This window comes from Myotis nattereri, assembly GCF_964212035.1.
Source record: "Myotis nattereri genome assembly, chromosome: 15".
In the NCBI taxonomy this organism is placed as follows: domain Eukaryota; kingdom Metazoa; phylum Chordata; class Mammalia; order Chiroptera; family Vespertilionidae; genus Myotis; species Myotis nattereri.
Genome location: NC_138090.1, coordinates 13,445,531 through 13,459,253, shown reverse-complemented (window position 1 = coordinate 13,459,253; position 13,723 = coordinate 13,445,531). Strand labels below are relative to the sequence as shown.

Here is a 13,723-nt window from a genome sequence, read left to right as displayed (position 1 = left end):
ATGGTCAGGAGTCTGGAGGCTAGAATGAACCTGGGGGGTGGGGGTGGCCATGGTGGGGAGTAGGGTGAGATACTACTCCACCACCTCACAGGGTCCCTGGGGGCCAGGTAGGGCTAGGAATACCAACCTGGGAGGACAGACCACTAGAGGTCCTGGAACCTGCACGTAATGGAAAGCTCGGCACTGCCCCTGGGAAATGAGTGTTTGCAAGGAGAAAGACGGAGTCCCCTGTGGCAGCCTTGGGCCCTGCCCATTCTGTCTTGGGGATCAGCTTCTGGAGGCCTCCGTCTCAGTCAAGCAGTGAGCAGCCAGAAGAAAGAAAGGAGCTCAGTACAAATATAAATACCTTTAATGAAAGCTGAATGCACCTTACAGAGCTTCGAGGACAGCCACCAGAGCTGGGGTGGCAGCAGGGGCACTGCTACTTGACCCCAGTGGCTAGGCCAGAGGCCCCAGGAGGCAAACAAATGCCAGAGCAGCCGCCAGCAGCAGGGGGGCAGGGGCTGGGGTTAGGGCAGGTGCTGTCCCTCTCAGTGTCTCCTGGTTGGTCTCGGGGCCTGCACCATGCTCCCAGACGTGCACAGGGCTGCCACACAGAGTGTGCAAGTTATCTGGGTGCGGGGTCCGACGAGCTTCTTGCTGTAGTGACTCCCACACCGCAGCCGCCTCCTTCGGGCAACCCGACAGCACTTGAGAGGCGCAGGTGTGGAAGTCATTCCAAGACCTGTTCAGGGCATGGGATGAGGGGAGTTAGGTGGGACAAGGAGGCTTTGGAATGGGAAGAGAGAGGTTCAGGCACGGAGAGTAGAGGGTCAGGCTGCTGTCCATGCACCTGCTCTTACCTGCAGATGGTCTCCAGCTCGCCTCCGTGACCCATGCCATCCCCCAAGCGGATGAGACACTTGGCAAAGCCCTGGTATATGTCACAGCGGCTTTGGCCCACGGCAGCTGCCTCCAGTGGAGATAAAAGGACTGGGGTTAGGGGTGGAAAATAGTTGATAGGATGAACTGGCCCACCTCCCAACTCCCAGGGGCTTATTTACTCTGGCAAGCTCTGGGGACATGACTCAGCGTGAAAGAGGTACCCCGGGGAAATGAGGGGCACATCTGGGATCACCTGCCTGGGCTCTGTTCTAGGTGGGACTGTACAGACTCAATGTAGCGGAAGGCAGGGTACTGTCCTCACATCCCAGGGGTCAGCTCTTCCTCTGAGCTTCTGGGGCTTCTGCAGCCCCAAGTCGGGTAAAGATGATCCGAATGAAGGAGCCAGGACAAGATAAAGGGGGGCAGGGTCCAGGGCCACACTTCCCCTCCCCAGCACCATCCAGTCTCTCTACAGTTTAGACAAACTTTGCTTGGCTTTCCCACCCCATCCAAAACAAGTATTTCAGACAAGTAGGGCAAGATAGAGGGTGTCAGGATCCAGGCCAGATTCTAACAGAAGACCTCAGGGGGACCCCAAAGCTGGTCTGAGTCTCACCAAAGGCTATGTCTTCCCTTTATTAGAATGGGGGCTGTGAAATTTTGAGGTCCTTCCCCCACAACCAGGGCTCAGTTCACACCCCTCACTTTCAGTTCTAAAGACACCAGTACACATTATTCCCTCCATAGAGCCCTTGCACCTCCTTGCCACACTGGCTCCCAGCGCTCAGGAAGGCTGTGCCCCAGCTCCCACACACCCTACACCCAGCCTGATGAGGGTGTAAGGCCCAGGTCTAGTACGCCTGCACTCACCCAGTGGTGATAACAGCAGCAGCAGCAGCAGCAGCCCCACCGCACGGGGCAGTCGCTGGCAGTGGTGACAGCAGCAGCAGAGCATCATCCCCGGCTGGGAGCTAGTGCCAAACCAGCAGCTCCGCTAGGAGTACAGCCCTTCAGCCCAGCCTCCGGAAGGAGGGACTGTGATTGGATGGGAGCTGGGGGCGGGGCTTCAAAGCCAGCAGGCAGCCCCACCACCAGTAGGCAAATCAGTAGGCAAGTTGACAAAGAGGGACCCTAGAGATAAGAGCCCAGGGGATCACTGCTGGCTAAGCTGAGCCCAGGGCCCGTGGCCCAGGGATGGAGAGGGGAGATGTAGGAAAGCCGATGAGGGTGGGTGGCCAGGACCATGGAGTGGGTTGGCCTTGACAGAGCTCTACAAAAGGAGAAGAGAGGCCAGGGAATAGAGAGCAGTTATCAAAGTCACTCCAAAGACACACCAAAAGCACACATATTCCATTTTATTCAAAAAGCATTTAATTGAATTCCTTAATGTTTTTCAAAAACAAAAAGATCCAAAACAGAGGTAAAAAGGAACATGGAAAATTCAACTCAAGTGGTGTCACAATCTCAGGGAGTCATGCTCCAGGCATGGCAGAACCCAAGAAGGCACAATACCCACCCTGGGCCCAGCCTAAGCCTGCTGGCTACCATAACCAGTAGACCACAGCCAGTGCTCACCCCTCAACCACCTCAGAGGTGCAGAGGTGGAAGCCTGAGCAGGTACAGAGCAGACATGACCCTGCTTTGGCCTAGGCCGTCTACTGGCCTTCAGTGCCACCCCACCCCAGGGCATGGCAGGCTTAGCTAAGGGAGGCTGGGGGTCACAAGGCCATGCAACATGAGGCTGAGACGCCGGGCCACTTTGCTGAGTGAGTTGTGTGGTTCGGCCTGCAGGAACTGGAAGAGCTTCTGGCGCACCTGGGCCATGACGGAGCCCATGTGGTCCCGAGTGACAGGGTCACTGTGGTCCAGATGCATCACAGCCTCTTCCAAGTAGCTAAGGACGGAGGAAAGGTACAGGCTACAGGTGGGCTCCGGCAGATGGGAGCGCCCCCTGGTGGCACTGAGGCCGACAGGGATGCCTAACAAAGGAACCCACCAGGCCCGAGATGGGTGGAGGCAAGGGAACTGGTGGAGAGAATTAGGGAGGGAGTCAGGCTAGAGCTGGAGTCTCTGCTTTGAACTGTTCCCCCACCTCCACCTGAGCCCCTCTCCTGGTCCAACTGCGCCCACTCACCTTAGCTTGAGGTCAGTTCGAGTGCCAAGGTCAGAGGCCAACTGCTGGATGAGGGAAAGGAGCACAGGCTGGGAGAGTGGGCAGGGTGGCTGCCCAAAAACCTGGCCCGGGTCCACAGTTTCACAAACATATAGCACCAGGTTCAGGTCAGCAGCTGTCAGGGCCTGGGTAGAGAATAGCATTTAGTGTGTGGGCCCTGTCAGGAGACACTTGAGCCTTAGCTGGGCCTAACGCCTGGCGTACCTGCTGGAAGGCCTGATTGAGGTGGCCCTGCTGCAGCAGCTGCAGGATATGGGCTTGCTGGGCCTGGCAGTCGAGGTGGGTAGTAGGGACAGGTGTGCCAGCAGCTGAGCGCATGGCCTGCATGATGCTAGAGGTGACGGCGGCCTGCTGCTCCTTGAGTGCCACACTCACCTCACCCTTAACAATGCGCTGTACCTGTGCTAAAATGGACTCCTGCAGGCTGCAAAGGGAAATGAGGGAGATGAAGTAGGGAGTCTGGTGTGGCCCTTTCCAAACCTACCACCTTGCCCAGGACCCTACTCACACACCTGCCCACAGCCACATGCAGCTGGTGCTGCACTTCAGCCCGAACACTGCTGGACACAGTGGCTGCCATCTGCTCAGTGGCGCCCTGCAGTGTGCTGACCAGGCCCCGCAGCTGAGCTAATACAGGTTCCCTCGCCTCCTGCTCTCGCACTTTCCGGCTCTTCATGTGGCTCTCTAGCTGTTGCAAGTCTGAAAGTTGACCATGGGGGCCATGAGAGTGATGGGGAAGAAGAGGATAGCCCCTCCTCCACCTTGGAGCATATGACTCCACTCACATTCCTGTGTGCCCAGTCGGAAACTATCATTGATCTGCTGGAACATAGCCTGGCAGCTCTTCTCAAAGGCAGGCAGCACCACACTCTGGAAGGCTTCACGGTAGGCGGCCTGCATGGGCCCCTGTAACGTGTCTGCAGCTGCTCGGGCGATGGCATCTGTCAAGTTCTGGGGGTAGAGGGAGGGGCCGGGTCGAGCCAAAAGCCTGAGCCTAAGCTGGCCTGACCAATCCCACCAACCACCAACCTCCTTCATCTTTGACCCTTTAGCACCTTGGACTTCAGCAGCTTGGAGATATTCTCTTTCATGCTACCCTCCACAGCCGTGAGCTTGGTGGCTACTGAGGTGTTCAGTTGGCCTGCCACAGGCTCAAGACTCCTAGAGACACCTGGGGCAGGGTGCGGAGGGAGAGGTGGAGCCACAAGAAGAAGCTTGACAGGTAGGGGCCCACTCCCATCCAGCCCATCCAGAAGTCTCCATGCAAAACTCACATGGAGGCACCGTCTTCTTGATCTCATCCCGTATGCTACGCTCTAGTCGCCCAGCCACAGCTGAAGACAGTGCCTGGGACAGCTGTTGTGTCAGCTGTTCCTGCAGCTGCCCCCCCCGTTGCTGCCCCTCGGCCAGTGCCCGCTCCAGCCGCCGCTCTGTACTGTAGTTAAGGAACAGGCCTGGAGCAAGTCCCATTTCCCTTCTAGGTCTAAGAATGCTGCAGCTGCCCCTATCCCTCTGCCATGCCAGGTCACTGCCCACAAGGATACGCTCCTGTTCATGCCGAGACTCGAGGGCACGTTCCACGTGGCCTGTGACGGTGCTCTGCAGGCCTTCGAGCTGGGTGCACAGACGCTGCAGCAGCTCTTCTTGGCTGTGCCGCAGCTCCGCCAGCTCTCTCTGCTGTTGCCAAATTAGTGCTGGCCAGTCCTCAGGGGGCTCTGCCACCTGCCAGTAGCACCAACAATCACATGCCTACCCCACCTGTCCCCACACACTAGACTAGGGAATGGCCCAGAGCTCTTCCCCACCCTGAGAGAGGAGTCCTAGAAGTAGAAAGGGCATTTGCTCACTCACCTGGTGCTCCGTGAGCCGGGATCCCACAGCTGAATCCCTGCCATAGGCGAGAAACACCTCAGGCCAAGTCATGCAGGCAGCCTAGGGACCACCCCTCTCCCTGGTCCCAGGACCTCTCCTACCCGTCATCCTTTTTGCCCTTCCTCTTGAGCTTGGGTGAGGTCCGAGGGGATCCCTTAGTCTTCCAGTCCTTGGCAGGCAGTCGTGGAGTGGGAACTTTGGTGCTAAAGCCCCCTGCAGCAGAGGCAAGGCTGGCCACCTCATCATCGTGGTCACTGTGAAAAGGGGAGAGAAAGGCCTAAGTGCCTACCACTTGCTGGCCCTCCCTTGTGAGAGAAAGGCTGTCGAGTGGCATCTACCTTTGTTCAGCGCTGGTGTCCTGGCTGTCATGTTGCTGCAGCAAGTGATAAGGTGGTCGGTGGAAGGCCAGGCTCTTATGCTTTTCCTGAAGGCCATTCCTAGGGCTGGGAGGACGGCTGACTCAGATGACCATCTGAAACCCTTAGCATCAGTATACTTTCCCCCTCCCAAGCTCCTCACCTTTCTGCGAGACTGCTACAGGTCTCCCGAGTAATGTCTGGTGCTGTTGGCCAGACCTGACTGTCAGGGGCTGTGGCCTCCTGGGTCAAGGCTGCCTCCAGAAGGGAAGGGGTACTATGCCGATCCCCATCCCCCGGGCCTCCATCCAGGCTAAGCTGGGGGCCCAGCTCAGGCCCTGGCCGGGGGCGTGGGGACAGCAGATGTAGTGCAGAGGCAGCTGAGGCCATACTATTTGGCTCAAGGTCCTCAGGAGCAGAGGAGCCAAAGCCACGGGACAGGGCCTCAGATGCGATCTCAGGGATGTCCTGGGACAGGGCAGTGGAAGCCGAGGAGATAACATCAGGAGAGCGGGTACGGCTGGGGGAAGCCTGGGGTAGCCCCAAGGGCTCTACTTCCTGCAGTTCCAGGGCGAGTGCAGAGGCAGCAGTAGGTACCTGAAGTGGGCCAAAATGGGGACTTAGATGGAAGGAAATAGGGGTGGGGGAAACACAGAGACAAGGCACTGGTGTTTGCAGTGATGCGATGGGACAGGGGGGAAGGGGGCTGCAGTAACAGACAGCCACGGCTCTGGAGGAGAGGAGGTGGGAATGGATGGGCTGAGGAGCTGCCCTGCAGGGAACATGGGAGGCTGAGATGACCTCAAGGGAAATATGGGCCACTTGAAGCAGAACAGGACAAGGAGACAGGGTGCTATAGAAGACTGCTCCGACCTTCCTGATGTTATACACCTGCTAACCTGCATTTCACACTCACGCACCTGTCCAGGCCCTTTGGGAGTCAATTTGTCAGCTGGACCTGGGAGCAGGCTGGGCAGGAGGCTGCGTGGGCTTGTCTGCAGGCTGCTGCCGCCGCTGCTGCTCATTGTCAGACTGCCATCCAGCTGCAGCTTGGGGCTCAAGGTCAGCTCCTCAGGTGGCCTGATGGCAGGAAGGCTGAGGCATAAGCAGCCAGAGCTTGGCATCAGCTGGCACCAACCCTTGCCATCCCCCAACTCTGACCCTCACTTCACCTGGGCAAGGAGGGGTCCACAGCTGAGGTACTGCTCATGGCAGATACAGCTGTAAGAGAGGAGCTGCTGCTGCTGCTGCTGCTGCTACTGCTGCTATTACTAGGGGATGAAGCAATCTGGGGAGATGCAGAGAGTAAGAGCTGTGGCCTATGGGTAGGGATTCCCAGGTCCCCCTGCCCTAAGCCCTAAACCCCAAGCCCAGCCCCAGCACACCTGTTGCAAGGAGGTGCTAGGTGTCATGAAGGCGTCAGGTGTCATCAGCTTGGGCTTGGTCTCACTGCTCAGACTAAGGAAGTCAGCGGGTGCAGGTAGCTCCACAATGCGTCGGAGATCAGGCTGGGAGCCGTGAGTAGCTGAACTCAGGCCCTCGGCGCCCAGTTCGGGCCGAGATTCTCCAAATGCTGTGGGGAAATCTGCCATCTTAGTCAGATCTCAGACCCTGGCCAGTTTAACCTGTTTCCCTCTCACCCCTTACTCACCAAAATCCTCATGGGCAGTGTGGGTGGGGAGCGGGGCCACCACATCAGGGTTGAGCTGTGGCTGGAAGCGGATCTGCACATCTTGCAATGCCCTTCAGGAAGAGGAGAATAGGAGAGGGCTCAAAGGGGCCAGAGTCAGTAGGGTGAGGAGGGGCAGACAGGGCACACTCACTTAGTATGCACACAGAAGAGCTTGATGAGCACACCGGCTGCAGACTCCATGGCACCAGCTCCGTGGGTCCCATCTGCAAGGACAATGTGGACAACTAAAGCCCTGGCCCTCTGTGCCTTGGCACTCCCTACATACCAACATATAGCCCCGACCCTGAGCAGCTCACCAGCCCCGAGGCTGTCATTCTCTTCCTCAGCAGGCAGCACCTCCGTGTGCCGCAGCCGGCAGCGACTCACCACCTGGATACCAAAGCTCAGTACAGGGTGGGTGAGCAGGAACTCAGAGATGGAACTGAAGCAGGCACGGCCTTCTTCCTGGTTCTGCAGCAGCTCCATCACATAAAGGACCTGCACAGGCAGCGCATTCACAGCTGAGCTCAGGGGCTGTGAAGGCTGTGGATGTGCCACATATCCCTACCTGCCCCGATGATACCAACTCTGCCCAAGGTGTCCCCAATGCAGTCTACCTTCCGTTGTACATCGCTGAGAATCAGGTATTCTGCTGAGAGGTCCAAGCAAACTTTGAGGCTAGGGGGCACACTCACTGAGCTGAAGATATCTGGGGAGAAACTGGGAGGCCACAAGGCAGGATGAATGAGCCTAAGAGAGTGGAAAGAACTCACATCCCCAACCCTGCTACCCCCTGTCCAGCTCCCCAGCTTGTGCTTACCGAATGGTCTGCAGGCAGGTCCAAGACACTGTGCACCACATCTTTAACTCCTGATTCTGGTCAGCACCAGTAATGAGAAACCTCCAGAAAGGGACCCTGCAAAGCAATAAGACACTGAGTGACTGGCTGGGCGCCCAAGGTCCAGTGCATCACCCACATGCCTGCCCACTCACTCACTCAGGGTCCTGTTTCTTGTGGTTGTCACAAAATAGGAGGCAGGAGAGTGGCCGCCCATCATGAGGCTTCAACTCATGCAGACATCTGCAAGCAGGCAGATGAGGGACCTGAGTAGGTGATCTAGTCCCCTACCTGGGGGTTCCTGGTCCCTCAGCTCCTGCCTTACCTTGGCTCATCCTGCCCCTCAATGTAGATCTGCCAGAACTTGACAAAGCCATCATGGCTTGCTGTAGCCAGGACAGTCCCATCAGGTGAGAGGGCCCCTTCACTCAGGTACTGGGAAGAACCCAAAGAGCCTTGCTTTACCACCTGACTAGAGATGGGAGCAAGGCCATCTCAGATGAGAATGACAGTGAGCTGGCCTGACCCACAGTGGATCTGCATGTTTGCGTGCAAGACTGAATAATTGGGAGGGGGGGTCATAAAGAAGACTAGACCCATGGGGTGCACATTAGGCGTGAGCTCCCCAGGTAAAGGTTACTTTGTGATCCGCGTCCCCATGGGCAGAATGCTAGTAAAGCTATCTGAGCAGCTATGGGTATGAGGAATAGATGAGACACATAAGAAAAGGGGAAGAGAAGGGAGGCAGTCAGTTGCAGGCTTACTGTGCTGTGGCCTTTTACCATGATGAAGCCCTGCTTGATTTGGCTGACATCCACCGGCCAGGTGCTGTGGTTGGAACGGAGCATGTCCAGGTTCCACACCTCAGCCTGGAGGGTACAGAGAGGTGAGTGTTCAGCGCATGTCCACACCATGGCTGCTCTATCCACGCCCTCTCCCTATGCCCAGCCTCCTCACCCGGTCCTCATGCAACAGGGCCACCATTGGGCTGCCCTCCTCACAGCAGTCTTCACTCTCCTCAGGAATGAAGGGGCACCAGATGATCCTACGGAAGTGGTTCAGTGGCGTACCCTCTGGCTGCCGGATATGGACCAAAATCTCTTCTCTAAGTGGGGTGTTAAGGATTAGACAAGTGGATGATGAGTGTGTCTGGCATCCCCAGCTCTGCCCACCTTTTTTCAGCCCCCCATTCCATCCCAAGGAAAGGATACTGAATTTTGCCATTAACCAGAGCCAAGTGCCACACGAACAGGTTTCCTGCCTCATCTAGGCAGGCCAACTGTGGAGAGTTGACATGTGCGAAGGCCAGGTCAGCCACACTGCCTGTGAAGCCCTTGAGCAGGGTCCGCTCCGAAGTGCTGACACTGATCACCCGCACCATCGCTGAGCCGTTGTTGGCAGCTGGAATCAGGACAGGGGTTGGCCATAAGTGAGTGTCTAAGCCCAGGCAGCAGCAGAGAAGCTCTGCCCTTGCCCGCCTCAGTGTTACCACCAATCTCAAGCTTGGTTTTTCCACTTGGCTCCCCAAAGCCTGGCAGAGACAAGACTTCCATTGTATCCCTAACATCTGAGTGGGCTGAGTGGCCTTACACTGAATCTGCATCTCTGGAGCTTCCGGCAGAACACCCCCGTCCTCTCCCTTGACCCAGCTCACCCCGAATGGCATAGGCCAAGAAGGAGTTGGACACAGCAATCAGGTTGCCATAGTAGTATTTCTGCTCCCAGTCATACTTGGCGACAGGCTGGATTTTCACCTGAGAACCAAGGGTGAGGAAGGTCATAGAAGCTGAGGGCTGGGACAGCTTTCCAGAGCTTAGGTGCTCCCCAGCATCCCTGCAGACAGCAGAGGCTGCATGTGCAAGCCCAGCCACCCAATCACAACTCCTGGGGCCAGATTCCAGAGACTTGGTAGCCAACCCTGGCTTCCTAAGATTGGGGCATACTACCTGTTAAGGTGGTCCCCATAGGAACTGGCAGCATGAGAGCGGAGAGGAAGAGACTGTGTGCCCCATCCACCATACATGCCACAACATCCTAGTACCTTGTTGCTCCCCCGTGCCTTGCTCGAGATGCTGGAGTCACTGCTGGCCACAATCTCCACCTCCTTGGCCAAAATCCCAATGCAGGTAGAGCTGTCATCTCCTGAGAGGCAGCTGCGGGGAGGGGTGCAAAAACTTAACTCTTGTTTACCCCAAGTTTCAATAGGCAGGGTTGGAATGTGGAGAAGATACAGCTACCATGAGGAAGGTGTCCAATCCCAGGTGCACAGCTCTGGGTCCACTGATCCCCAGACCGGTAGCTCACCTCCCTCCTTGGGAATGTTAAATCAGGCACCTAAACTTTAGATCCAGGCCAAGCTCTTGATCTTGTCCTCACCCCTCATCCTAGGGCAAGCTCCATGTGGTTAAGTGCTCCATCCAGGACATCTAGTGTGGGAGCAGCAGAGGCTGCTAGCCCTTCTCTCCCCTCCCCCTCATGCCTTTAGCTAAGAAACACTCCAAAGACGTCATCACCACCACTATTATCTCCCAGGTACTCACATGACCTGCTTCTCCTGAAGGTTAATGGATGGCTTGGACCGGAGACCAGGCTTGTTTGCTGAAGTACCATCCCCTGAGCAGAGGGGGTCTGGGACCAGGAGCCCATTGAGGTCACCATTGTAGGTGTTAGATGGCCGCTGGCTCTCTGCACTGGGGCCTGAGGACAGGTAGGACCACTATCATGAAGTTGTTTCACCTGCCTACTGGCCTCTCTTCCTGCAGAGCCTCCCTCCAGAACCATCAGGTACTCAGGAACACTCAACTGAGACACGTCTATGGGAAGGAAGGCCCTTTGTTCATCTCTCATTCCATAACACTTAAGGTGAACCCAATGTATACCAGGACCAAGGATGAGCATGAGGCTCTTCTACCTGGGAGCGGGGTGCAAGCCATCAAGGATCCTCTAAGGTAGCGGTTCTCAACCTGTGGGTCGCGACCCCTTTGGCGGTCGAACGACCCTTTCACAGGGGTCGCCTAAGACCATCCTGCATATCAGATATTTGCATTACAATTCATAACAGTAGCAACATTACAGTTATGAAGTAGCAATGAAAATAATTTTATGGTTGGGTCACAACATGAGGAACTGTATTTCAAGGGCCAGAAGGTTGAGAACCACTGCTAAGGCCAATTAATACTCAGGCCCGAGTGAGTCAACACAGAGGGACTATGTGTACGTGAGGGAGGACATGGGACGGGTCAGGACAGATTTCATAGAAGAGTTGCCATCAGAGCCAGTGTAGCCAGAACACACAAACATGGGAAGGATACAGGGAAAACAAGGCTCCAGAGGAATCAGGTATGAGGGTGAGGTGCTTAGACTCTCCCTGTGGGGATGAGAACCACAAGAGTTTTTAAAGGGAAGGTGACATGGTCCGCACTGGCCAGAGGGCTCATTGCTCTAAGGCAGTATGCAGAATAGTTGAGAATCTAGGTGAGAGATACCAGGGCCTAGACCGAGGTAGTGGCAGGGGTTGGAGAAGAAAAGATGGGCTCCTAAGGCATGGAAGGGGAGTGATAAGATGTGGAAGTATGGAAGAAAGGAGCCTGCCCCACAGAGAAATGGCTCAGAAGAAGCTACCTTGGGCAGGTAAACTCAGGATGAATGAACATGAAGAGCTGGACAAAGAAAAGAGACACTATGGGGTAGTGTGTTGAGTCAGGAAAGACAGCATTTTAGTTGTCTGCCATTCACTGAGTTTCAAGCAACCTCCTAGACTCTGACACCACTCCAAAACTCCCAGGTGCCAAGGAGACTAGGATTCACATTCTGGATCACATCAAGTTTCTAGGCACAAAAAAGTCTGGGGTCTGACATCGTCCTCCAAGGAGAGGAGACAAGCCAGCGCTCCTTGGCAAACAGGAGAATCAAGCATCAATCAATAAACAAGGAGCTCAGAAAAAAAGTCTCCAGGCCCCTTCACTTGGATGAGAGCCACGCTAGCTGCTCAGGGGTAAGCTGACCACTTTCCCTCCCAGGAAGGCTATCATGAGGACGAACGGCACAGGGTTGGCCATGCCAGGCTCTGCCAACCCTTTGTGGCGTTTAGTCTACCTAGCAGCTGATGAACATGAAAGGACCAAGCCAAGCTCATGAGTAAAGGGAGCACACTCCAGGCCTGGTGCAAAGGGCTCAGTGGTTCCAAGCAGCAGATGGCTTTTCTCAGGAAATAGGGGGTAGTTAACCCCACCCAGCGTGAGCACCAGTGCCTGCCGCAGTAGCAGCCAGTCTGGGCCTCCCAGCAGGTTTAAGAACAGGGTCTGAGGGCCCTCGCTGGTTTGGCTCAGTGGATAGAGCATCCGCCTGTGGACTGAAGGGTCCCTGGTTCAATTCCGGTCAAAGGCACATGTTCAGGTTGCAGGCTCAATCCCCGGTAGGGGGTGTGCAGGAGGCAGTCCATCAATGACTCTCATCTTTGATGTTTCTCTCTCTCTCCCCCTCTCTGAAATCAATTTAAATAAATAAATAAATAAATAAATAAATAAATAAAAGCAGGGTCTGAGGAAACACCAGTTCTCAGCTCTGGACACTGCACACCTAAACCACCATCAGCAGCTGGCCTTTCAACCACTACAACTTCACAGGTCGCTGAACCTGCCAGGAAACTTCGGTACCTTCACACGTGCTGTTTCCTTTTTTGTGAATGCCTTCCTGACTACTAAACTGTTCATACTACAAAACCTAAACATGGTCTCCTTTCTCAGACCTGTTCTCAGGCACTCTCCAGTCCCCACCCCACCCACCCTGTACCCGTCAACATACCAAAACACTCCTCTCTTTCAACAGCATTATGTTACAGCTTCCTTGCCCCCCCCCCCACTTTCCAGGGCAGGAGCAGCTCTGAAGTATCACTGCAAGCCCAAATAAAGTTTAAAAGAAAGGAAAGGAACCAGGGCTTGCGGATGTTTGTAGCCTAATTCAATCAGAGCCATGCAGTCTGTGATTTCCCTTAATCCCAGAGAGGACACAGAATTGGGAGGGGCCACTTTCCCTCCAGAAAAGTTTCTGAAAGCATGCCTAAAGTCTCTATTTTAGAGGGAAGGGCAAGTTGCAGAGGGGATCCTCAGCCCCGCAGCACAGCGCCCGGGTCTCGACACAGAACTCAGCGTACAGAGCACGGGCTAGGCCTCAGAACTACGGCAAACGGGTTGGGCACTCAGATCAGTACCAGCAACACCAGAGGCTTTGGGGCCAGGAAACCAAAGGGGCCCCGCGGCTTAAGAGAAGGAGCCTCACCTCACCTTCAGCCGAGACGCTGAAGGACGAGGCAAAAAGGCCCGGCGCTGGGGTGGGGAGGGATCGCCCCGGGGTCTGCGCCCTTCTGGGAGCATGCTTAGGGGTTTACGGCTCTGACCATCGTCTGCCCTCCCAGCCGGGAGGGTGCAGAGCCGGTCCGGAGGGGCCTGCAGGCCCTGAGGGCGAGCCTGGCTCGAGCCGCCCCTCTGACCCTCGGCGAGGGCCCACCCGCGCTGTCCTGGCTCACCTCCCGCGGGCCGGTCCAGCTTGAGAATGTCCCGTAGGTGCTGCGTGGCGTCCTCTATGTCGATGCTCGCGCAGGAGGCCATAGGCCCAGCCACAAGCGCCCTGTACGCGCCGCGTTCGTTTCGCTGCCGCCACGCACCAGCCGAACACAGTCGCGCAGGAACCAGATGCGGCACGCCGATCACTACAATGGGTCCACCCGCACAAACCGCGGCCCGCACCGAGCCCCTGAACCCCTCCAATCCCACCAACCGCCTCCACTTCCGGCCCGCCGAGCCTCGGCTTCCCGGAATCTGCACCGATGGAGAAGAAAGGTTCCGGGCTGAGAGCGGACGCCTCACTCCTTCAGAAGCCGTCTCCCTCCGCTATCCCCCCCCCCCCCCCCCGCGAAGTGCCAGCGGGGGCGGGGGAGTTTCGCAGGGTTG

At 56.4% G+C, this 13,723-nt stretch overlaps 2 protein-coding genes across 7 annotated transcripts; both read right to left on the bottom strand.

Moving 5' to 3' along the window:
- Nucleotides 1-329: 329 nt before the first annotated feature.
- Nucleotides 330-2,657, bottom strand: NRN1L (neuritin 1 like). The gene is made up of 3 exons (XM_081107630.1): nt 1,735-2,657; nt 843-948; nt 330-724 (listed from the first exon to the last, which is right to left on the bottom strand). The coding sequence occupies exons 1-3, from the start codon at nt 1,820-1,822 to the stop codon at nt 439-441; spliced, it is 480 nt and encodes a 159-aa protein (XP_080963756.1). The 5' UTR covers nt 1,823-2,657; the 3' UTR covers nt 330-438.
- On the bottom strand, nt 2,205-13,656 carry EDC4 (enhancer of mRNA decapping 4). 6 transcript variants are annotated; one of them, XM_081107595.1, is made up of 29 exons: nt 13,300-13,656; nt 10,316-10,472; nt 9,817-9,928; nt 9,430-9,529; nt 8,987-9,176; nt 8,733-8,880; nt 8,540-8,644; nt 8,101-8,210; nt 7,935-8,018; nt 7,758-7,853; nt 7,555-7,657; nt 7,255-7,435; nt 7,089-7,161; nt 6,917-7,008; nt 6,651-6,850; nt 6,438-6,553; nt 6,186-6,360; nt 5,429-5,862; nt 5,248-5,352; nt 5,011-5,163; nt 4,889-4,925; nt 4,582-4,759; nt 4,312-4,467; nt 4,093-4,208; nt 3,823-3,988; nt 3,550-3,736; nt 3,242-3,461; nt 2,999-3,162; nt 2,205-2,758 (listed from the first exon to the last, which is right to left on the bottom strand). In XM_081107595.1, exons 1-29 carry the CDS (start codon nt 13,379-13,381, stop codon nt 2,566-2,568), a joined length of 4,233 nt encoding a protein of 1,410 aa, XP_080963721.1. In that variant the 5' UTR covers nt 13,382-13,656; the 3' UTR covers nt 2,205-2,565. The 6 variants fall into 6 exon arrangements, with proteins under 6 accessions (XP_080963721.1, XP_080963723.1, XP_080963722.1 ...); XM_081107597.1 differs by having other exon boundaries at nt 6,186-6,345; XM_081107596.1 differs by having other exon boundaries at nt 6,651-6,838.
- Nucleotides 13,657-13,723: the final 67 nt, after the last annotated feature.

Bases quoted from the DNA above. Each gene is read 5' to 3' on its own strand.
- NRN1L (XM_081107630.1), bottom strand. From the start codon at position 1,822: ATGATGCTCTGCTGCTGCTGTCACCACTGCCAGCGACTGCCCCGTGCG. The intron at 949-1,734 runs GTGAGTGCAGGC...CACTGGAGGCAG, and splicing joins GCTGCTGTTATCACCACTGG to CTGCCGTGGGCCAAAGCCGC. The intron at 725-842 runs GTAAGAGCAGGT...TGCCCTGAACAG, and splicing joins GAGCTGGAGACCATCTGCAG to GTCTTGGAATGACTTCCACA.
- EDC4 (XM_081107593.1), bottom strand. From the start codon at position 13,381: ATGGCCTCCTGCGCGAGCATCGACATAGAGGACGCCACGCAGCACCTA. The intron at 8,645-8,732 runs GTGAGGAGGCTG...TGTACCCTCCAG, and splicing joins CCCTGTTGCATGAGGACCGG to GCTGAGGTGTGGAACCTGGA. The intron at 6,554-6,650 runs GTGTGCTGGGGC...GCATCTCCCCAG, and splicing joins CTAGCACCTCCTTGCAACAG to ATTGCTTCATCCCCTAGTAA.